The sequence below is a fragment of the Grammomys surdaster genome, unplaced genomic scaffold, assembly GCF_004785775.1.
Source record: "Grammomys surdaster isolate TR1022 unplaced genomic scaffold, NIH_TR_1.0 222, whole genome shotgun sequence".
Taxonomy (NCBI): domain Eukaryota; kingdom Metazoa; phylum Chordata; class Mammalia; order Rodentia; family Muridae; genus Grammomys; species Grammomys surdaster.
In genome coordinates, this window is record NW_021604667.1 from 2,620,847 (window position 1) to 2,645,872 (window position 25,026).

The following is a 25,026-nucleotide window of genomic DNA, read 5'->3' on the forward strand; positions in this document are numbered from 1 at the left end:
AGAGAGAGAGAGAGACTTTCCAAAATGTGAGCAGGATTTAATGGAAGAGAAAATCTCTGTTGAAGACTTTGAAAGTGTAGTAGGTCCCATGGTAAAGGATGCGCTTGGTCTCTGGGAGGTGAGATTGCCTGATACAGTGTTTCTCCCCCACAGTAGCACAAGAGCCCTACAGCCACTCTCCTGCTCTCTAGGGAGCAAATTCTGATTAACCCAGCTCTAATGGTGTCACTTCCTGGCTCCACTACCTTCCAAGGATTCCATTAGCTTGGCATTCAAAACTCTCCCGGATTTAACTCAAACCTGCCTTTCTCATAATTTCCAGCATCCTTTAAACACGTATTTTGTCTGCCTACTAAGTGATTTTTTTGGGTCGATCTTTGAAAATGCTTCTTTCAAACTGTTGTTGCTTTTGCAGGTGCCTATCCTCCCTGTGAGGCTTGCCTGCGACTTGCAGCATTTCCTGCGAATCCTACCTTTCCTTGCCATCTCCAGTCCTTCCAATACTCTTCAGCTGAATAAGCTCATTTACCTTGGACTCTTCTAAACTAGCTGCTTGGCTTGTTGAATTACCAAGGGGAAATGTGGTTCCAGAGCCAAATTGTGAGTACCCATAGCGGTTGTAAAAAGTCTATTTTCCCTGTCTAAAGCTCTCATTCCTGCTACTGCCCCAACATCATTTTATTTAGCCCTAGGCTTACAAGTTGGCTTTGAATTGTGTACTCTCATCCCAAAGATGTACCCAAGGTCCATTTTCATACTCAAGAGCCTTTATTTATTTATTTATTTATTTATTTATTTATTTATTTATTTATTTTCCCATGATTGTAAGCAGTTATCCCAGCCTCTTGTGTCTGGAGGACTGACCCTAACATCCTTGCCTTTTGAGAACTGGTTTGTCTATGGTCTTTCCTCCACTCTTCTCTTTCAACTAATCTTCTTCTCTCCTCTCCTCTTTCCTCGACCCTAAACAGTAGTTGGCAGTTTAATAAATCATTCCTTGTCAAAACAAAAGAAAGGTTAAGGCATATTCCTGGCAGGCTGAGGTGACCTTAAGGTCCAGCCTCTGGGATTCAAAGTGAGTTTGAGTTAGCCTGTGTTACATTAGATACTACAAGAGACCAACCCTACAATAAAGAAGTAAATTAATAAATAAAAAGAGGAGGAAGAAGGGGGGGGGAGCCAACACCAAAACAAGAAGTACTTAAAGACTGCCATGGTGGTGCACTCTTGTAATCTCAGCATTTGGGAGATGAAAGCAGGAGAGTCAGGAGTTCAAAGTCATGCTCAACTATACAGTGAGTTCGAGGTTCCCTGGGCTACAGGAGACCTTGTCTCAAAAGAGAGGGGAAAAAAAGTAATGGAAAGAAATAAAAAGAAAAAAGCTCCCCCTCCCCCGAAAAAAAGTAAGTAACTATAAAAAGAAAACTTCGCAGGGGTTCGTCTTCAAATCCGCAAGTGGAGCCTGCGCGTTTCCCTATTAAATCCCCATGAGTTGAAGGTTTCCTCTGCTGCCAGCCTAGCCTTTCCTCTAGAACTTGGCCGCCACCTCCCCATGGCTCCGGACCGGGGCTCTCAGACGGGACGCGATTGGCAGAATAACTTTGGTGTCACCCCCGGCCCGTGGCCGACTTGGTACGGCCCGCCCGGCGTAAGGCGTCCCCCCTCCACCCCGTGCGTTCTCCCCAGGTTGGTTCAGCCCCCGTGTACTCAGGGGTGGTGCTTAGCCGGCGCCAGACCGACCCTCGGCTTCGGAGAGGCAGTGCCGTTCCTCTTGGTGCTCCGTCGGCTTCTCCGGCTCCCTCGGCTTCCTCAGGGACCGCGGACTCTGGTGTATGCCCTACCTCTGACCCGGCTAAAGCCATGTCGACCCCGGCCCGGCGCCGTCTCATGAGGGACTTCAAGAGGTAACCCGCGTCAGTTAGGGAGAGGCGCTTGAGGGGGCTGCCGGCCGGGGCACAGGGCGGATCCCGAAACGGAGCGGCTCCGGGTGTGGTGGTGAGGGGGGCCCGGCCGCGAGCCGCGGGGCTGAGGGGAGCCGCTGTGTGTCTCTGAAGGTTACAAGAGGATCCACCGGCCGGAGTGAGCGGGGCTCCGTCGGAGAACAACATAATGGTTTGGAACGCGGTCATCTTTGGGTGAGTCTGCGGTCCGGCTGTCTCCGGGCACTCGGGGGACCGGCGCCGGCCCCTCGATGAGCCGCGGGGGGAAAGGGGAAGATAGTTGGGGTTGTTTGGGCCTAGGCGTCTCCCCGGAGCCTCTGCCTAGATTAGCTCCGTTCTGGCTGCCAGGGGAATCGTTTGGGGTTCTAGGGGGGCGGGGTGGGGACTAGTGGCGGCCGAGGCGGCGGCGGCCTGCGCTGTCCCCCGGACTGGGGTGGCTTTCCTCACACCGGTGCTGGACCGGAGGCAGGGATGGGAGATCTTGACAGAGCCGCCTCCTCAGAGGCTGCGGGAAGGCGGGGACCCTCTCGTCCGGCACTAACGGGTTCTTGTTTTTTGTTTTCTGTCTTGCAGGCCTGAAGGGACCCCGTTTGAGGATGGTAAGAGAGTTTCTTAGCCCACTTTTCAGGAGCCTGCTCATCAGGGGAAAGGGGGTCCCTGGCATCAGCAAGCACCCCCAGCTTAAAGAAGCGGCTTTGCCCCACCTTCTCTGCCCACCAAAGGCTCAAGTGAAAATCAGTGTGTGGTGGGTTGTTCTGGATAGTCCTAGGCTTAACCAAAACTGCACTTTTTCGGGTCCCCCCCCCCCTCTGTTTAATACATCCTGGGTGAATGTAGTCACTTTTTAAAAGAAGTGCCACAGCGCTGGTATTCAGGGTTGTGGAGGTTTGAGCAGTGTTCCTGCTAACTTTAGCCCCCACAGAGATAATTCAGTATAAAACTAGTCCGCCAGAGACCATCTGGTCCACTCTGCGTTCCATCCCGAGGGCAAGAAGTGTGTAGAGCAATGCTTAGTATGTGGTTTGTTGAGTGCTGAATGCATGCAAGATTCCATGACATACAATTCCCTGGCTTCAACTATTACTCAGAATATCATCAGCCTCACTTCTTTAAAGATGTCCTTACATGCCTAATTTCAGTATAATGTTGCTCCTTGATTTTAAATTTATTTACAGTGTGTGCTTTCGTTTAGATCTTCTGATCGGTAATCTCAAAGCAGCTTCAGGATTGAGATTTGCCTCACAGTAGTACCCGTTTGGCCAGTGTCCAGCCTACTTGGATGTTGAGTTTGTATCAAGAGGTTCATAACAAACGATTTAGGCTTAACTTTTAAAAACACACATTAACTGCTCTTCAAAACTTGATCTATTGAATGCTGCCATGGTGTCCTATGCCTTTAATTCTTTCAATTGGAAGGCAGAGCAGGCAGAGGCAAGCAGCTCTATATAAGTTTGAGACTAGTCTGGTATACTGTAATTTCAGGCCAGCCAGAGTTACATAGTGAATCCTTGTCTCAAAAATAAAACAAAAGCCCCCTCCTAATTTGACATAATTACAGATTCCTGTGCAGTTGAAATAAATACTGTAGCAAGTCCCTACAAACTCTTACCCTCGTCCCATTACCTATTTGGTAATGTCTTGAGTTCTCCAGTATTTGGGGTACTTAAAACCTCTATTTTTTTCTCAATGACTTATCTTTAGTAACATATGAATGTGCACATACACATAGACACATACACCTTCAGTTTAAAAACATTTCCTATATATGTTGCTGAGTCAGATTGCTTTTTGTTACTGCTAGTAACCAAATGGTGTGAGGTAAGTCAAAATCAGCCTATTCTGTAATTTGTCTCAAATACTGAAGACATCCTTCGGAAACCATTGATAGTCACCAGAATACTGTTAGCTTTTTCTCTACTTCACTAGGTAAATGTTGCTGCTGTTTCATGCTGCAATAAAAAGAAATGACACAGGGCTGAGTGATTCTAGGGCAAACAACTTTGGTGAATTTAACTTAAGAGCTAGTAATTGTAAGAGCTAGTCAGACTTTACTAGATTGGTGCTAGTTTGTTGGTTTGTTTATTTGAGACAGGGTTCCCTGTGTAGCCTTGAATGTCCTGGAACTCAACTCGGAGCTCTGCCTGCCTTTGCCTCACAAATGCTAGATTCAAAGGTTGTGCAGCTGCCACCTGGCTGGTGCTAGCTAAGTCTTTATAGGTACGTTTTATGTGTAACCTAGTGGCTCTCAACCTTCCTGATGCTGTGCCCCTTTAATACACTCCCTTATGTTGTGGTGACTCCCAACCATAAAATTATTTTCGTTACTACTTCATAACTGTCATTTTGCTACTGTTATGAATTGTGATGTAAATTAATGTGTTTTCCAATGGTCTTAGGTGATCCTATATGAAAGGGCCATTCAGCACCCCCTCAAAGGATCACAACCCACAGGTTGAGAACCACTGGTGTAAACTGTTTTCAGCAGTAATGGGCTTTATTTTCATTGCCCCCCACCATTTTCCCATTTTGCTCAGACTGTTTTATCTTAGGAACAGCTTATTAATAGCACATCATTTTGCTAAAGGCTGGCTACTTAAGATTTCAAAAGTGCTCCTGATATTTAAAGTAGTATGAATTGAAAAGGTACTTGTGGAGTCCATTATCTTCCTGGATTGTTGCCTTTGACATTACTGGCTTTGTTTTTGATGGTGTATATCTATCTCTAACATGGCATTGCTGAAAGGAGTTAAGCTAAATGATAGTACCTGGCTCTGATTCTGTAAAACAGTGCTTCCTTGGGTGTTTAGAGCTCTGACTAGCAAAAACAAATACTGGCCGTTTTTCATTACTTCTAATTACTTTTGGAGAATTTATAATTAGGGAAGAGATTTGGTAGAAATGAATGACAGCTGATTTTGCTGTGTCAAACATGTTTCCAAATTAAAAGCCCCCACACAACTTTTCTTTATTTCTTGGTAGATGTTTCTAAACCAGGTCCTAGTTAAAAAGAGGAAATCTGGAGCAAAGAAAAACAATTGGTTTTTTGAGACTGGGTTTCTTTGTAGTCTTGGCTGGCCTTGAACTTAATGTAGACCACACTGGTCTGGAACTCAGAGATCTGTTTGCCTCTGCCTCCTGAGTGCTGAGATTAAAGGTATTTGTACACTAGGGAAAAGGGTAGTTTGATTTAGCTTTGCATTGTTTAAAATGAGAGAAAATATGTTCTAGAAAACTTTTGACTACCAGACAGTAAGGAAATAGTTTGTTGAAATATCTTTGTATATAAGCTTAATATAAAAGTTATAGGATATATTCTTTATCATATTCAAAATTATTGAGTGAGATAATTGTAGTCACTTTTAATGATATATGTGACCTTAAGAATTTGAGTGTGTATATCTTTTCTTTTTAAAAAGGTATCTCTTAAAGTCTACTGAGAGTGATGATGAATTTTCAGTCACCAAAAATTTTAAGTACATATAATTTTACTTTTTACTCCAGGCTAAGTTAGTCAAATGAGAAGAAACATGAGTAGAAAGGGTTTCCTTGACTAACATGAACTGTTTCTCTCTCTCTCTCTCTCTCTCTCTCTCTCTCTCTCTCTCTCTCTCTCTCTCTCTCTCTCTGTGTGTGTGTGTGTGTGTGTGTGTTTGTTTGTGTTGTGACAGGATCTCTTGTAATCCAGGCTGGCTTTAAATGCTAGGATTAGAGAGGTGTTTGTGCCACATAGCTCATCAGGTATAACTCTTAACTTCATATTCAAAAACACTGAATCTATGTGCTCATCAATTCAACCTTATCAGTCTTTTTGCCATATACTAGCCATTTAACATATTTATATTTTTTCTGGCCTCCATGCTTATTTGTGTTGGTACTTAAAACATTCTGAACTCCTCAGGAAGATTAAGAAAATCAGTAAACGCAGTAAAGATTGTGCACAACAGTGACGAGTGCTAACCTTTCGTTATTTTGGAGCCTAGCCCTCTGAAGATGAGGTCTAAATTGAAATTGTTTAATAGCCTATTTTAAAAATTGTCCTAACATTTGTTTAGATCTCATAAATTGCACTGAGAGTTCTACTGAAGAGGCTCCACTTATTTGATGTAACTGAAAAAAATGTTGTCTTTTAAATGTATATATTGAGTAAGATTTGGGTAAGTCTTAATTTATAAATCAGATGAACAAAACTATATTTCACTTCTGAAGATAGCTAAAACTTTTACAAAGACTGGATTCACTATGTAGTAGCTAGGGTAAGACTCCTGTTGCTTTTCCAGGCCACAGTTAGGCAAAGGGCTTCAGCCAAGGAATTTGAACCGGCTGCATATATACTCAGTTAATGAATATATGTGTTTGCTCTGTGACAGGAAATGAGTGCTACTTAATATCTGAATTTACTTGTGTACTTCTGACTGGTAGTAAAGTTCAGAGTTTGTATTTTTCTCTTGTTCAGCCGGCTCTAGGTATATGAGGCAGAATTATAGCTAAAGTAATTGTTCATTTATGGGGAACATTGTAGGACTATATACATCTGCCACATTTAAGCCTTACAGCAGTGTTGCAGTGGATACTAATTATTAGCCTTCTTTCACACATGCAAAAACTTGAGGTTTACACAGAATCAGTGATACATGTATGTTTTATCACATGTCTGTGCACCATGTGTATGCTTGTTACCCATGGAGACTAAAAGAGGGCATGGGATCTCCTGAGCCTCCATGTATGTGCTAGGAACCCAGCCCTGAGTGTGTAATCTGAAACCCATTGTGTTTTTGCAGTTGCTTTTGTTGTGTATTACTCTTTTTGGGTACCACATTCAATGAAGGTTTAGTTAAGAGTAGCTGGGGTGTCTGTGTGCTGTTAAGCTTGGCTGGTTTTAGAGCAGCTTCTTGATAAATCCATCACCTATAATTTAGTGAGATTTTATCACTAATCTGTTTATACAAAAGAATTCTAGTATGGTCTACCATTTCCACTTTTCTTGCATTTCAGTCAATACTGAAAAGGAAGGACTGCTTTACTTCTCAAGAAGAAGAAGATTGCTGGGTGTGGCAATCAGGGGCACTCAGGGGCAGAGGCAGATGAGAATGAGTTCAAGGCTAGCCTGGTCTATGTAGGGAGTTCCAGGGAAGCCAGGGCTATGTAGAGAGACCCTGTCTCCAACAACAAAAAGGAAAACTATAAGCTGGAGGTGATGAGCATAGAGCATGCTCTGATGCCCTGTAATATGTCCACTCCTTATTATTTTGCTCCCTTTCCTTCTTTATACAGTATGTATATATGGCCTTGAAAATAAAACAGTTTCTAAAGTAACAGTAGTTGGGAAATGTACTATTCTAGTGTTTTACATTTTGTTTACTTCTCTTTTTTTAAAGATTTATTTTACATATATGAGTATCCTATCCATATGTTTGCCAAAATGCCAGAGGAGAGTATCAGATTCCATTACAGATGGTTATGGGCCACCATGTGGTTGCTGGGAATTGAACTCAGGACCTAGGGAAGAACAGTCAGTGCTCTTAACCACTAAGCCATCTCTCCAGCCCTTTCTTTACTTGTTTGTGGCTCTGTGCATGTAACCCAGGGCCTGGAACAAGCTAAACAAAATGTTCTTATTATTGAGCTATAATCCCAGGCCCTTGTTGCCTTTTTTTAAGCAATTCTTTCCCCCTTCCCTCCCTCCCTCTGTCCCTCTCCCTCTCCGCCTCCCCCTCTCCCTTTCTCCCGCTCCCTCCACCCCCTGTGTGTGTGTGTATGTGTGTGTGTGTATGTATTTGTAGCATTTCTTTCTTACATTTATTTTTTTTCTGTATGTTTGTGGGTACACATGTGGAAACTACAGGACAACTTGGTAGTTCCCTCCTTTCACTTCATGGATTCTGGGAATTAAATTCAAGTTTTCAGGCTTAGGGCCTTTACCTACTTGGCCATCTTGATAGCCCCCATATTATATTTTAAATTATCCTGGAATTTTGTGACACATTCATAGCAAGGTCAAATTTTTGATACTCTTATGTGTTAGATATAGCAGTACAAAGATTATATTCTTTTTTCTTAAGTAGAAATAAACCGATTAATGAAAGTGAACAGAATATAAATTGCTAGCTTTAAGAGAACTAGTAATAAGTTATACTTTACCTAAAGTGTAGGCTTTTTCATAGCAGTAATTTATTTAAATGAGCCATAGTAATATACATTCATACTAACCAGATAATTTCTGATTCATATATATGCATGTATGTATACACACACACACACACACACACACAATTTTTTTCAAGGTGATTCTCTGTGTAGCCCTAGCTGTCCTGGAACTTACTCTATAGACCAGGCCTTGTACTCAAAGAGATCCAACTGTCTCTGTCTCCTAAATGCTGGGATTAAAGGTGTGCACAATCACCACCTGGCCTGATTCTTTTATATTATTCTATCTTGTATATGATGTGTTTCTATGCATGCCAGGGTGTGCTTGTGGAGGTCTGAAGCCAAGTTCAGAGAATGTGTTCTTTTTACCTGTATCTGGGTTTCAGAGATGCTTGGCAAGGACTTAGCCACCTCATCAGGACCCATAACTGATTCTTGAGTTTACTTGAAGAGATTTCAGTCAGAAAGAAAATAATTGCTTTCCTAAACCTAAAAAGCATTATTAAAAATAACACTTTACAGGATGCACACACTCTCCCCACTGTACAACAGCCTATAATTCTTGAGTGATACCCAGAGTATCTGTAACCTAGTATGCTTTAGGGCCTCCAACTAACCTTAAGTTGGCATATTTTAAGAAGTATCATTAAAGATAGATATGTAGGAGCCATTAATGCAATATAAACCAAATGTAATTTTAAAATCAATTTTGTTATTCCCTTCAATAGTATGAATGATTGTACTGGTGTTTTAGAGATGTACTTTGTGAGTCAAGCTTAAAGGTTTTTAAGAGACACTGAAAAGTTTATTCTGGCTTAAGTTCAATTAAATTTTCATTATAATCATTACATGAAAAGAAACCAATGTTTTTATCTGTGTTCCTTGTCATTTTGAAGGATATTTTCAAAGTGCATAGTGACTAGCATACAGCAAATAGCAATCTTGTTTATGGTGACTGTCTTTAAGTTTGAAGAATAATGGGAAAATAACTGGATCACTTTTGGGGGTGATTTTTTAGAACACTTCCTAGAGATGTGTTTCTTAACTAGTCTCTCCTCTATACCATCTCCCTGTCTTTATGTTATCTCATTTAATAATTAAAAAAACTCAGGTAGCATTAAAGTACATATGAAAAAGGTGATAAAATTTCTTCCCCCCTTTTACTACAGGAACATTTAAACTTACAATTGAATTCACTGAAGAATATCCAAATAAACCACCTACTGTTAGATTTGTCTCTAAGATGTTCCATCCTAATGGCAAGTATTTTAAACATGTTGTTGTAAGGTCCTACAATGCTTATTATAGTAGTATTCCAAATACTGTTGTTGCTTTTCTGTAGTACTTGAGTATTTGCTTAGGTATCTTCCCATCTCTGGAAAGACATTTGTTCATGGTCTTTTATTATCTTGATCTTAGTCCTAGAAATGTAAGAGGATGGTACCATCCTTTGCTTGGAGTCTTAACAGTCTGCTGGCTTTGTGATCTTCGTTACTTATTAAACAAAAATATTGGGGGGGGGGTCTGAAAAGTCAAAGTAGGATAATTGTGTATTGTAATTATCTTCATTAGCATTCGGAAAGATATTTTTCAACTTCAGGTGCAAATCAGAATTACCATGGAACATTTTGAATACACAGATTCTGTGGCCCTGCCCCAGACCATCAAACACCAGATTCTGTTGAAGGACCTGGCACAGTTTGTTGGAAAAGTGCTAGCAGTCTACAGGATTCTGACTTTTACTTTTTTTGTAATTTTGATAATTTTTTCATGGTATTAAGACTTCTATGTTTATGCCAAAATAAAATTTTGTGAATGCTAAGATGTTAATATTACAAATAGGATATATAGTTTTCAGATTTGGTGGGCTGAATTCCCATGATTCTATGGTTAGGATAACCACTGGAAAACATATGATGTCCTGAACAGAAGGGCGGTTTCTTCAGAATAAGCTCTGCCTTCCAGTTATTTACCATTTGTTATTTCCTGATCACTTTATTTCCCTAGTAATAATTGATACCTTTTTAGACCGTTAAGTAGGCATCTTTAAACTTCAAAAGCAAAGTATTCTTGAGCATTTTTGTCTTGAATATGTTTAAACTTTATTAGTCTTATGTTTAACATACCAACTTCTGTGTTTTTAGTCTATGCAGATGGTAGTATATGTCTGGATATACTTCAGAACCGTTGGAGTCCAACCTATGATGTGTCTTCCATTTTAACATCCATACAGGTGATTTTTAAAAATTTCTTTAATGTGATTATGACCTTTGATATTTTTACATTAGTGATTGTTTTGACTTTTTAAATTTTTGGGCCAAGCTTATTGTATAAATAAAAGGGAGTAGACCATTAAATTCCAAGTCACCAGGAAATGTGTATAGTTGCCTGAGCTACTGGCAGTTAAAGTTAGTATGTAGAAGATGAAAAAATTTAACTATTTGGGACAGGTATGATGCTATCACCAACTGATAAAATAACCGTTTGTTCTCAAGGTTTTTTTGGTTGCATTGAGGAACTAACTCACATTTATATCTTTTCTCTGTAGTCTCTATTGGATGAACCCAATCCCAATAGTCCAGCAAACAGCCAGGCTGCCCAGCTGTACCAGGAGAACAAGCGGGAATATGAAAAGCGTGTTTCTGCAATAGTAGAACAAAGCTGGCGTGACTGTTGACTCAGGGTAGAACAGAAGAAGAGGCTGGCCATAAGAAAGATGTATATTGATGCATTTATCATCTTATTCCTAATTCATTACATTTACTTTATTAAAAACAAAATAGCTGTTGTGCTCTTTCTGTCTTCCCTTGGCAAGTTTTTCTTCCCCTTTCTGTCCTCCTGTGGAGCATCAGAAATACTATTTGAAATCCAATGTACTGTACCTGGGTTACTTGCAAACATTACAACTGCATATGTCCCTTCGTTGTATCTCATCTCCAGCCTCAAAGCAGTTATCAGGTTACTGTACTTTTTTATACTAAGCTTTTAAGATAAAATGTTATGTATAGTCTGGTGACCAGGATGTTATTTGTAACAAAATGATAGCTGCTGTGTTTCATCCTGACCAGTCCTTCCCTTGTGTTTGATTTTGCAAAAAAATGTGTTTAGAATATGACCTAAAGAAAACAGGAATGCATCCATATAAACAACATTTGAAAGGGGAAGGAAAGCTGAAAAATCCTATACTCATTTGTAAGCAATATGAACTGCAGGATGGCACTTACTAGTAGCAAGGAGACTGCTAAAGGACCCAGCTAACAAACTGAAGCAATTTTAATAACTGACACAATCCACTTTTTGCAAGATGTTCATAGTGTAAACTCATTATGTTTCAGAATCCTGGACTTCAGAGTTTTTTGCTTTTTATAGAGGTGTGAGAACAGGACTAGATTATTTTTTTTTTTTAAGTTAGGAACAACTGAAGATCCTCTGTTCTCTTAAAGGAGCATTGTTGCCCTAAATAAACTTTCCTTTTTATGATTCAAGGAAGAGAGCGTATCTTGCAAACTTTTCCCATTCAAATCCTCAGTTATTGCTGCATGCTTTCAGTGTTTTCAGAATCTTCTAATGCCCATATCTGCAATTTTTCTTTGGATATTTACACTTTTAAATATACAGTATGGGGCAAGGCTTGTAAATGTTTTATCTAATATATTTTAATTGTTAATCTATTATGCATTTATAGCACTTCTAACTTTGCACAAGTAACCCATGTAAAAACTGTACATTTTCAAAAGTTGTAAATAAAAAAAATCTTAAAATTTAGTTCACACTTTCATTAACTTTTTAAGGGATTTCTTATCTATTTATCTTCCCTTTTAAAAACAAGTACAACAAAAGCAAAAGAAAAAGCTTTCTGGAAACAGACAGCCAGTGCTGTTACAAAACCTTTTTTCCCCCAACTTTTCAGTCACAGATTTAATGTTTTTCAAACATTTTGACATAAATTAATTCGGTATATATTGTAGGCAAGAGAAAGCATAAAATGATAGTTATTATTTTACGAGTATCCTCAGAGACAAAGCTCTAACTTGTTGATCTTGACAATCTACCTGTTAAAAACCAACTTCTAGCTTAGTGGGGTGTGTTTGTGCATGCTTCTAATTCCAGCATTTGGGAGGCAGGCAGATGGATCTCTTGAGTTTGAGGCCTGCCTGATCCGCAGAGTTCCAGGCCAGCCAGTTACATAATGAGACCCTGTATCAAAGGAAATACTGGGGAGGTAGGGGAAAATTGGAGAGACAGCTCGGTGGTTAAGACTTGTTTTTTTGCAGAGAAACCTGTTCAGTTCCCAGGACCCACTGGGTTGCTCACAACTACTGACTCCAGTTCTAAGGGGAGCTGATGCCACCTTCTGGCCTCCATGGGTACTGCACGGTGCACAAACATCCACTCAGGCAGGCACATATAACACATGCATAAAACGAATAAACTTTTAACACTACAAAATTTTATGTAAAATGCTTAAATTCTATATAAGATTATTAGGACAAGTGTCCTCTGACATGTTGAAATGTAAGTGGGCTCTCTGAGGAGCAACCTATCTCATTTTAAAGAGACTGACAATAAATAGCATGCTGTGTCTTATTAATAGTTGGAGGGAAAGGATATGTGTACCCCAGTCATCCTTGAAGGGTACTTAAACCTCACTGTGGGAGAGTTCAATGTACACTATTAAATACCACATTAATTGTATTGTTTCACTTAGGAGTGATGTCCTCAAATACACTTAGTATTTCCCATCAAGTCCCTATCTGCTTCAAAGTAGAACCCCATCAAATTTTTTGTTTGATATTTGAACTTTTTCACCCTGTTTTGGTTGGGCACCTTAAGTATTGATACTGTTAATATTTGAAAAATTTAAGATGAGACCAGAACAGGCTGATTTAGTAACATTTTATTTTGTACACCTTCCGAGAAACACCATCTCCAATTTCTCATGAGATAATCCTTTTACAACCTTAATAATGAAGCTAACATAGACATAGTCAAAGCTACCACTAAACACTCATTGGAACATTTAATACAAATTACCTTCTCCTCTCCTTTATAATTTTTAACACAGGCTGCCTTGTCTGCATGTAATTAACAAGAAAAGTAAAGCAGATTTGCAAGGTGCCTTTTTGAGATACAATCTTGTCTTCAATTCTGCACTTGCTTATGCGAGGAAGTAGGTATGCTGAAGAACCAAAGTTGGAATTAGAGTCCTTTATTTAGGAACCATTTCAAGGGTTACTCATAGCAGAGTGAACACATTGAATACTATTCTAAAAATTAAAGAAATGGCCCCAATGGAATGTGTACGCTATTCACTTTTGCAATCAAGGTGGAAGGAGGGATTCAAAAGTGGCTCTGTGAGCACAAGCACATACACAGTTTTCAGCTTATATTTAATACAAATAAAACTTAGAAGTGTTCATGTACTGTCAGGTTTTACAGCAAAGTTCCTCAGCTAAAAATGACTATCTCTTAGAAAGGGAAAATGCAAGGACCAGCCAAAAGGAAACTGCAAACTAGAGCAGCAAAATCGTCAGCAGCTCATTCCTCAACCTCTTTTCTCCACATTACTTTATTCTCAGGCAGTTGGTGACTTTGTTCTAATTCCACATTAATACTAAAGCTGCTCTACCGAGTTATTTGCCCCCCCTAAAATGAACCCAAGTCTTATGTACCTTACCCAATTACCACAAAGCCTCATCTGCTTCATTACACTTTTATAAACCTGACTTTGGATTTCCTATCATTTTTCCACCAAAACCAAACAACAACAAAACATTCTGGGAAGAAGACATGTAGAGAGAATGCAAACCAAGTTTCCACATCTTGTAATCTCTAAAAACCACCTTTTGTCACTCAGAGAACCAAGGACATAGTGTTCTAACTACCTGAACCACAACTTTCCAAAATGGGAGTGAATTTTGCAAGTAAAAAAATAATTATAATCACAAAATCTATTGTAGTTTTCTGTTTCTGCTAAAGTATTAAGCACCAAAATAAAATGCACATCTCTTCTACTAAAACTAATGAAGTATGTAGACTATGGTATGGAAAACAAGCGGAAGGCTGATGCCATACTGTGCTAGCCAATGTAGGTGCATGTAAGTTAAGAGATCCAGGTATAAAAGCTAATTGATATTTTTTAAATACTCATTTTACTCTAGCTTTTTAGCATTAAGTAGAAAAGGGGAGGGCAAAAAGGAATTTATCATGTATTGTGAGCCACTTATACGCCAAACATGAACACTGCAAATGGGCATTCAAGAGCTGGCTCAACAATTAAGAATACATACTGCTCTTCCAGAGGTCCAGAGTTCAGTTTCCAGTCAGGAGGCTCACTACTGCCTGTATTGCCAGCTCCAACTGACACCTCTGGCCTCCATGGGCATATGCACTCACATGCATATAACCCCCCATACACAGACATACACACATTATTAAAAAAATAAATCTTTTTAAAAAAGATATTGCAAACAACCTAAGAGTCCTTACCATCATTTCTCTGCAGTTAACTAAATATTAATATTCATTTGCTATATTGCTGGATTTTAGCTGATTCATCTAAGATACAATAAAACCACATAAAAGTAAACACCCAAAGATTTGATAAGCCAGAATATTGGCATCCAAGCAAAAAAAAAAATAGTGATGAGTGACAGATTCTGCTCCCATTTGCTAAATTATTACATTTACCATGTGTGCCCTAACTGAAATATTTTGTGTAACCATCACTTCAAAACCCAAAGTGTTGCTACTAGCCTGCTCTCCAGAAATAATTACACCACCATTTTGATCAACTTTGGCTCCTTTTTATTCAGGAAGCATACACTAACTCTTATTTTTATACATTTTTACATTCCAGAAATAAGCGAAAATAGCAGTTTTAAGTATGTTACAAAGTTGGCTTTGGGGAGTAATAAGCTTTTTGAGAGGGGAAACCAGCCAACTGACCTTTTTCATCAAAGCACCAATGTATCTTCAGTCTTTTATCAAGCTCTACCAAAGCTATGGTTGCCTTGGGTATGGTGCACAAACCATGTGAAAGCTACAACCGAGAGTTGCTCTGAGTCTCTCTGCAAGGCACCAAGAACAAACAGTTCAAGCTTCCTTTCTTCTGATTGAATCAAGGCCTTTGGGAAACTTTTCAACATCTCTCTCAAGTAGTGCTCTCTCAGCATGAAGACTAGAATTTGTTAAAAGTCGTATGTCACAAGATACAGTAAATCACAATATTCTGGAAATCACAGGATAGAAGTTATAAATAAACACACACTAAAATTACTTTAAAGAAAGTTTTACATCATTTAGTTGATAAAGACATTTACACGTACAGCACAATTTATTGTTAAATGCTCTACAACTGGCTTCTCACAAAGATGAAAATTGATGATACAAAATGACCTGACATGTTAAGTAAATCTGGAATTGGCATAGTTAGAGTCAGCACTGACTTTACATATTGTTGCAGATTGCTGTGCTATGCCCTTTATAATGTGAATTATTTTCCTCAGGGTGAAATTGCACTTAGATGGGTGTTTTTGCTTGTACAAACTACTAAAATCCGAGGGAACAGAGCAATATCAAAGACACAAACAGTAACTGCACAATATCATCTGCTGGATTAAGCTAATAATACAAGTGGACAGAATTCTCTAGGTTCCAATACCTAATAAAGCACTATATGAAATGAACAAGGTGAAACAGCTTAAGAATGAATACTCCTCAACCAGAACATGTAGCTTTTTTTTTGTTATTTGTATGTCTGCCTCATGAGGCATTTATAAGATAACTTAGTAAAATCTTAGTTTGCTTGGGGCATAACAAGCTCATAATGTCCCACTTGGCCCTCCTGTTTGAGTTGATCTAGTAGGTCTTCCTTCCGCCGTTTTCTACCTACCACCAGGTACCTATCATGGCCCACCCCATGAGACTTACTCTTCAGGCCATACTTCTGAGCAATCTGATGTATTTGCTTCCGTTCATCATTGGTCAGCTCTGTGGAGAAGGTCAAATCTGAGTGGCTTTCAGAGCGGGCATAGTTTCTGATGATCTGTTCTATATCCCTCTTAGCAATTTTATTGACCCTCTCTACATCTAGACCAAGCCCTTCTCGCTTATGCTGCTCTTTAACTGAGATAGGCTCCCGTATGCCCTCACCAGATTTACCTAAACCACCACCCGTCCAACCCATCTTTCTCAGCAGTTGATTCCCTATGTTATCTTCTTTGATTTGTTGCTTGTAAGCTTCTTCTGCTGAGCGGCCTTGAATTTCATTTCTTGAAATCACATCTTCAACAGTCCCTTTCTTCAAGTTGTTAATGACAGTCGGCTGTGTCTTTTTGAGGGTTTTTACAGCTTCTCCAGCAGCTTCATATTTGACACTTTTCTTCACTCCAACTGCTTCTGCAATGACTTCACTCTCTAGAATCACCTTGCATTTCCAGCGGAGACCTGTCATCCTTTCATAGACATATTCAACCGTCATTCGGTTAAATTGAGCTGTATCATTCAATGTGCACACAGGATTGGAAGAATTCTCATAAACTACAAGATCTTTGATATCTTTCTTCTTTCCAGATCCTCTGGGTGAAGAGCCTGAGTGGCACTGGGAACTTTTGACAGATGGATAAGTGGGTTGTGTTTTTTGAAGAACTTTTAAAGCTTCATCAGCAGCTGCATGTTTGCTGGTTTTCTTGGTTCCATAACCTTCAGCTAAGCAGTGATCCTGCAGGAATACTCGACACCGCCATGTGCGATTTGGCATCATCTCGTATTTGTACTCAATTGACATTTTGTTGAATGAGGCAGAATTGTTAAGGATGCCAATTGCATCATTTGCATTTTCTGTAATGACAAAATTGGTCCAGTGTTTGGCAGAACTATTAAAAATAGGCTGCCCAGAAGCATCCTTTCCCAGTACTACCAGGTCTTCTGGTGGTTTCAGAGCTGGGGGAAATTCATATGAAAGCATACCAATCTGACACACCACAAGGTCCTCTCCAATTATGTGCTTAAATTTCCGCCGGACAACTCTAACCTCAATCCGCTTCTGTAAGAGTTTTACAGCTAGCTCGGTAGCTCGGTCTCTAGACCCATTCTTGCTACCTGCATAACCTGTAGTTAGATAGATATTTTGGCATCTAACTTCACAAGCATAACCATCTGTGAGAAGTTTTTTATTTTTTGGGATGTCAGCAGGAGGAATTTCTTTTAAAGGAGCATATATATACTCAGGATTTGTCTTACATGCCTGAATACAACGAGTTAGCATGTAAGTATAATTAATCTTATCAGATCCAGAAGTCATCTCTGGATTAGAAAGGTTCTTCCAGATAGTTGCTGTTAACTTTTCAATAAAATACTGTTTCTCGGCAACCACTGAGTCAGGGTACATCTGTGAAGGAGGGGGCTCGGGAGCTGGCTGACAGTTTGCCTGCTGGGAAGTGCTGCTTGGGGCAGGGTTCCCACTGTCAAAATACATGTTGGTTGCTACAGGCTGGTCTTTTGTGAAAATAAATCCTGATGAATTACAATACTGAGAATTCCCATCCTGTGTACTGAAAGAGTCTTGAGTATAATCTTGGTAGTAGTTTCTTGGCATGCTGGCAAAATGCGTTCTTCCATTTACATCTTTTGTTTGAGGGCCATATGGATCTTCCTGTCTTTCAGCTTTTGAACTACTAGCTACAAAATGTACAGGCTCAAAACGAGGTCTCACATGGAATTTGGAACCAGCTTGCTTTTTAGGAGGATTTTGACCTATAGAATGAGTGAAATTTACAATTCATTAAAATGGGAATATTTCAAGAGAACCAAGCAGGAAAATAGCACCAACCATATAATCTGAAAGCTATACTGTTGGTACAAGGTCTGTACCAGTCACTTGGGTAGAGGGATTCAGAGCAATGTAAGACTACAATAAGGGGTGATGTTCCCTCTCCCTCCATGCATAAAGAAATACTTTTAACAGGAAATAATTCATTGAATCAAACATGTATGCAGGCTGTTGAAAAGGAGGACTTTTCAACAGAAGAGCTAAAAGCACAGTGAAATGTACTCTTCACCTATACTGGAAAGACGTGCTAAGACAATCTCTTATCATCTGTGCTAAAAGATCTCCAGAACTACAGATGACTCTTAATGAAACAGAAATGATAGATGACTAGATGCACTTACTAAACCTTTCTCTTCTGTATCAGAGGTGAGTGACTCTATGATATAGCTTTATATCATTGTAACTACATCAAAAACAAATAGTTTCCAACTAAAACCCCAGTTCTGACTTGTCCTGCACAAAACGCTGTTACCTGTATTTCTAGAACAGACAACACCTAGAACTGATGATTAATAGGGGACACCACATTTGAAGCCATGGAAAACTACTACTAAGGCTATACCAGAGACTACTGCTTCTTCCCAACAGCACTCCTTAGTGCTATAGAAAGCTAGTCCATCTGGACCTATCCAAGAATATTTAATTACTCAGATGCTCATATGATCTCAGAATGAGATCTATTTAGAGGCAGGTTCTAAGGCATAGACTTCAAGGACAGCATTATACTGGGACTTCTGTACTTTTGGTTCTTTTTAGCATCATCAAAAATTCTATGTAAATTAGAAACCATTTATCTGGGCCATGGATCTGGGCATGGAGGCACACACCATTAATCCCAGCACTCGGAGGCAGAAGCAGGTGGGTATCTGTGAATTCAAGGCCATTCTAGAGTACCATGTGGGTTACAGGACAGCCAGGGCTACACAGACAGACTCTGTCTCAAAATCAAAATAATAAAAGAAACCAACAATCATTTATCTTTGCATAGAATCCATGTGACACATTTTAAGAAGCCTGACTTTTTCACATCCCACCTTACAGAAACAAGGTATACTCACCATCGTAGGATGAAAGGTAGCGCTTTTGGCCTTTGGAAGGTTTAGGCAGCATCAGATCATATGACGGCATCTCTCCAATATCAATACCTTCGGCCATGTGAAGAATTTTTTCCATCAAGCGTGGGCTATACCTATAAAATTAATATAATCTACAATTAAAATAGTTATGGATATCCTTTTTAAAATGCTTTAAGTGAGAGAGTCTTATCATTTCTTCCAAAGAACTTTATCAGCAGGGTAATTTTGTTATGAAAACAAAGAATCAGACCTAAAATATTTATCTGTAGAATGAGTAGTTTTACTCATTAGACATTAAGATCAAGATTTTCTGCATAAAACATATACAAATACAGGGGCTGGAGAGATGGTTCATCAGTTAAGAGCACTGAAGGCTCTTCCAGGACACAGGTTTGATCCTTAGTACACATGGCTGCTTACAACTATCTATAATTACTGTTCCAGAGCATACAACACTCTCTTCTGGACTCTGAGGGCAATAGGCATGTGTGTTGTGTACAGACATATATGGAGGGAAAAAACAGCCATGCATATCAAAATAAATAGACACAGTTTCTAGCCAAAACCTTATTTTTAACAAATGAATCGAAAATATAACTATATACTCATGATTTTTCTCTTTCAAATATGTATTACATGTAGACAATTAAATTTATATGCTTACAAAAATACTAAGAATGTTAAGGACAGCTGTGTTGCTAACATCCAAATTGTAGCTGCTACCATGTCTCATGAAAAGGACCACCATGTTCCTCAGAGAAATCCATGCTTCCAAGTCTGGGGCAGGAAATGTCTAAGAAGAGCCCGGAGATCTTGGGCCTACAACAAAGAAACTGTCAAAGGTCACACAGGAGCTGTGCCAGATGGGCTCAGAAGCCAATCAGAATAAACTCCTGGTAACATGAGCCAATTTAAAGATCAGTAATAGCTAGCATAAACTAAAATATAACAAGTATATTAAGGTATCAACTCATTCTGTAAACAAGTAAATATTAAAGGAAGAATGAAAGCACTTATGCTGGATTTTCCTGTACAAACTGTATCTCAAAACCACCAAAGTTTCATCAAGGAAAATCTCTTTTAAACACTTAGTTTCAGTTATGTGTATTCATGCGGGAAGTGAGTACATGTGCAGGTGCCCATGGAAGGCCAGAGGCAGCAGATCTCTTAGAACTAGAATTAGAGGTGTGAGCTGCCTCATGTGGGTACTGGGAACAAAAATCCACTCCTCTTCACTAACAGTAAGAACATCATCTCTCCAGCCCTGGGAAAGTCTTTTACCAAAGCATTACAGCTAATTAAGGAAGAAATGATAGCCTACTATCACTCTGGGAGGCACAAGAAGTTTACTGGTGAGGTATCAGCAGGGGAGAACCCAGTAATGGACTCCTGTAAATAATACAAGCCTGGTAGTTGGCAAAATTACAAATATAATCGCAAAGAGGAAGAACCTCTGCAACAAATGAGCACCTACATGTAAAAACCAGACAGGAAAATCTAACCCTCACCTTACAAAAGCATACAGTATAAAAACTATATATAATACAAGTATAAAACTATAAAACTTTCACTTTTAAAAAAGTAGGAGAAACTCTTCAAGATCTAAGCTATACAAGCAGTTCTTAAAGCATGATCTCTAAAGGAAACAGTGTAGGCTGGAGAGATGGCTTGGTAGTTAAGGGTGCTTGTTCTTGTAGAAGACCCAGGTTCAGTTCCCAGCACCTACATAGCACATAACAACCATCAATAATTTTAGAACCAGTTCACGACTATTCGTAACTTCAGAACTTCCAGGATGCACATGATACAGACATATGTGTGAGCTAAACATGCATACACATAAAATAAAATTTTAAAAATGAAAAAAAGTGGTAAAAGGATCACTGATCAGAATTAAAATCTTGTCTTCTTATAAGACTCAACAAAGAAGATATACTACAGACCGGGAGAAAATATTTGTGAACCATGTACTTCACAAGAACTTGTTAGCTCCAAACCGAAGAGGAACAAAATCAAGCTTTCAAATAAACAAGAGGAGCTGGGGCAATGGCTCAGTGGGTAAAGTAGCGTTTGCTGTATAACAGGAGACCCCTGCATTCAAATTCCCAGCACCTATGTAAAAGCTGGGCACGGCCATATGTCAGTAACCCCTGAACTGAGGGACAGAGACAGGTGGATGCCACAGCTTGTTGGCCAGCCAGTGTAGCCAAAATGGTGAGCTTTGGGTTCAGTGACAGACCCTATTAAAAAAAAATAAAAAAAAACAACTAAGGAAGACATTTGGCATTCTACTTTGGCTTCTGTGGGTTCATTCACCTACATACATGCATGTCATGTACATATGAACACATACCCCCAAAGGTCATTAATAAAGCCCACCATCACTGGAGAGTACAGACAGATTGCAAATGAACAAAAGATGTTCAACACTATCAGCCACCAGGAAAATGTAATTGAAAGACATCAATATATCAAGATGGCCAAAATATATACTAGTGATGACATCAAATGCTGGCAAGAATACAGAGAACCTGGATCCCTCAAGCATTGCAGGTAGGACTATTAAATGATATAGTTATAGAAAACAATCTGGCATTTTCTAATTAAACTAAACATCAATTACCACATGACCCAGGAACTGATCCCCAAGAAATGAAAACTTATGTTCATACAAAAACTTGCATATAAATGCTCACAACAGCCTTATATAGGCCTAACTATAATCAGCCCAGATATCTTTCAAAAGGTGAATAGTTAAAACTCTGGTATAAACAGACAACGGAGAACTATATAGCAGAAAAAAGGAGCAAACATATCAGAGTGAGTGGGAGGGTGCTTGTTTAGTTACTTTAAAAGAACAACAGGTGGGATCTTTGTGGTATTGGGAATATTAAAGGTCTTCTGTAAAAACATGTGACAATTGTGTATAGTTGTACACACCATGGTGCCTGCCTCATGTGGTCAGAGAACAACTCTGGAGTCAGTTCTCTCCCTCCTTAATGAGGGTTCCAGATTATCAAACTTAGATCACCAGCCTTTCATGACAAACACCTTTACCCACTGATCCATTTCAGCTGTCCCTCTAACCACTATACATGACATATAAAATGAAATACAGACTGTAAAACTAGAGGACTCTGAGTAAGGTCTGCTGCTGATAACAATCCCATTATCCTAACTGTAGTATTTTGTAATCATCAAGGGTTTGCTTTATTGCATTTATTTATTGTGCCCGGGGGAGGCTGCACATATTACACACATTGTGCATATGGAGGTCAGATGACCACTTGTGGAATTGATTCTCTCCTTCCACCATGTGAGTCCTGGGGAAGCAGGCTTAGTGACAAATGCCTGAAGCATCTTACCAGCCTTATATATGTTTCTTAGGTTTCTTTTCATTGTTTTCTTCCACCCACCTCATCTTTCTGTTTGGAGACAGGGTCTCAATATCAAGTCATATGTATCTCAGGCTCACCTCCTATCTCAGCCTCCTGAGTGCTGGGATTACAGATGTGCACCACCACAACAGGCTAGACTGGCTACTTGATAACATAATATTGCTGCATGGCAATTAAAAAATGACCTCAAGTCCTCTTTTATTATCACGAACACCTGCTAACCCTTCCTATTCTCAGAGCCTTTTTTTGGCCTAACTGGAAGCATTTGGGAAGAAAGTCTGAAACTAAGTAACAAGCACAGCTTTTCATGAATAGTTGTGAAGTTAAAGATTAACATTTTCCCCTTCCAGTACAGTAGGTTCCATACCCATCAGATGGATTTCCTTGTAAAGCATAAATCAAAACCTAGTAGTCCTAGCTGACAGTTTGTGGGAAGCTAGCTATAACCTTCGTTTCTTACAGACAATGGCTATTACAGCTATCATCAGTACTTGAATACCAAGAGTAATTCTATTTTTACTTACTCTTATCTGGTCATCAGAAAAGGTATCTGAAGTATCATACATCGTTCACATCACTTCCTTTAGGATGTGAGGAGACCAATTTCCAAAGTACAGGATGAAAACAAAGACTATGAAAATCAGGTGATGCTCACAGCTTAAAAACATTTTTATTCATTACTATAAAGATTAATTTATGCTGGGCAGTGGTGGTGTACGCCTTTGATCCCAGCACTTGGGAGGTGGATTTCTGAGTTCGAGGCCAGCCTGGTCTACAGAGTGAGTTCCAAGACAGCCAGGGCTACACAGAAAAACCCTGTCTCGAAAAAAAAATTAGTTTATATATATGAGTGTTTTTGCCTATACATATATTATCTGTGTACTATGTATGTGCCTGGTGTTCATAAAGGCCAGAGAAGATGTCAGATCCCCTGGAACTAGAGTTACAGATAGTTTGTGGGCTGCCATATGGGTGATGGGAACTGAACCCAGGTCTTCTGAAAGAGCAGACAGTGCTCTTAAGCACTGAGCCACATTTCTAGTCCAAAGTCCATAATTTTTAAAACCACTGATCTCTCATTTGCAAAAATTGGTGATACAACCAAGCCATTGGCCTTGGGTCCAGCTGAAATCCTCTAGACCTTCAATTAGAACCTGACTCTGAATTTGCAGTATAACTGAAGATGGTACACAGGCCATAATAATGCCCATGAAGGAATACCTAGGGCTCCCACCATTCACATTCACTTGTCTCTCAAGTTTCTTCCAGCACCAGTAATTATTGTACCTATTTATTGCTCCCTATTCATTACAATTGCTACAGAATTTGCCATCTTCCAGAGGCTATAAAAATAAATCCTTGCGTAGGTTGCCAACACAGTCAGATTCTGGCCTTTATTAGGAAGTCATAATACAAAAGAAGCCCAGCAAGCTTATGTAAGAATGGAAAGACCATCATGCTATCTAATGTTTGACTAGTCAAAATACAATGGAAAAATTTTAGTCTTCAATAAAATCACTAGAATTCTATTTCTATTGCTAAAATTACCTGAATACCCACCCACTCAAGGATAAAGGTCAAGTCATTGCTATCTTCCATAGTGATTTTTCATAACACATTAAAAATAATACCTTTAACTCCAAAGAAAAATTTCACATCTCAACTATGATATCTTCAGTATCATCTAAAGTGTTACTTTATATTCTTTTTGTTTTCTATGCTATTCCATTACTGATCGCCTATGTTGATCTGTTATCTATTATAAGAATTTTCCTCATGTTGCTACTGCCTCTATTCTATTTTGGTTTTGCCATGCTGAAAACTGAACTCACAGACTTGAGCATTCCAGGCAAAGATTCTACCCCTGGAGCTATATTCCACAGCCCACTACCATCTGAGTTTTAATGGTCACACAGTTCTATATTATAAAATATGATGTAAAATATCACTAAGGCAAGTCTACTATAAATTTTAAATGCATACACATTACATATTTATGTGTCCATTAGATCACACATTTGGCTGTAGATACTTAAGGCAAAACCACAGAACTATAACAGGTCTTAAAGTTCTTTATGTAGTGTATAGTGCATCAAGCTTTTGGAAATCAGGATGGTGTTCAACTCACCTACCATGTCTAGCATATTTTTAAAAGATGACTTATAATGGGCAACATATTTTTCTTCATAGATATCATAGTCTTGGTCACAAGACAGTTGCATCTATGTGCACGGCTACAAGAGAAACACAGATCATTATATACAATGGCACATGAAATTTAATAAGTATTCAGTAATAGATTGTTATAAGTTCTTTACAAATATATTAAACAGCTTTACGAAATTTAAATTAAAATGCTGAGATTAGAAACTTAAAAGCCAGACATAGTGACACATGCCTTTTTAAAATTATTATTTTATGTATATGAGTGTTTTGCCTGCATGTTATGTCTGTGTACCACATCTATATCTGGTGCCCAAGGAGGTGGTAAACCTCCATGTGGGTGCTGAGAATAATATGCTGATCCTTTGTAACAATAACATGTGGTCTTAACCACTGAGCCAACTCTCAAGTTAATCCCAGCAGTCAAGAGGCAGAGAGGCAGAGAGGCAGAGAGGCAGAGAGGCAGAGAGGCA

The 25,026-nt window shown here is 39.1% G+C and overlaps 2 protein-coding genes across 2 annotated transcripts in view; one reads left to right on the top strand and one right to left on the bottom strand.

The window, feature by feature from the left end:
- Positions 1-1,675: 1,675 nt before the first annotated feature.
- On the top strand, positions 1,676-11,849 carry Ube2a (ubiquitin conjugating enzyme E2 A). Its single transcript, XM_028773167.1, has 6 exons — positions 1,676-1,904; positions 2,055-2,135; positions 2,514-2,539; positions 9,254-9,343; positions 10,229-10,317; positions 10,633-11,849. The coding sequence occupies exons 1-6, from the start codon at positions 1,861-1,863 to the stop codon at positions 10,759-10,761; spliced, it is 459 nt and encodes a 152-aa protein (XP_028629000.1). The 5' UTR covers positions 1,676-1,860; the 3' UTR covers positions 10,762-11,849.
- A 3,019-nt stretch (positions 11,850-14,868) lies between these two features.
- The window catches only part of Nkrf (NFKB repressing factor), a 14,814-nt gene continuing 4,656 nt past the window's right edge, over positions 14,869-25,026 (bottom strand). Inside the window, exons 2-3 of the mRNA XM_028773158.1 lie at positions 18,975-19,105; positions 14,869-17,840 (exon numbers count right to left, since the gene is read on the bottom strand). Coding sequence (XP_028628991.1) covers positions 15,883-17,840; positions 18,975-19,089 — 2,073 coding nt within the window. The 5' untranslated portion in view covers positions 19,090-19,105 and the 3' untranslated portion in view covers positions 14,869-15,882. The remainder of the gene's footprint in view (positions 17,841-18,974; positions 19,106-25,026) is intronic.

Excerpts from the sequence above, each read along its gene's own strand:
- Ube2a (XM_028773167.1), top strand. The coding sequence starts at position 1,861 with ATGTCGACCCCGGCCCGGCGCCGTCTCATGAGGGACTTCAAGAG. Across the intron at positions 2,540-9,253 it reads AGGGACCCCGTTTGAGGATG|GAACATTTAAACTTACAATT; the intron begins GTAAGAGAGTTT and ends CTTTTACTACAG. Across the intron at positions 10,318-10,632 it reads CCATTTTAACATCCATACAG|TCTCTATTGGATGAACCCAA; the intron begins GTGATTTTTAAA and ends TTTTCTCTGTAG.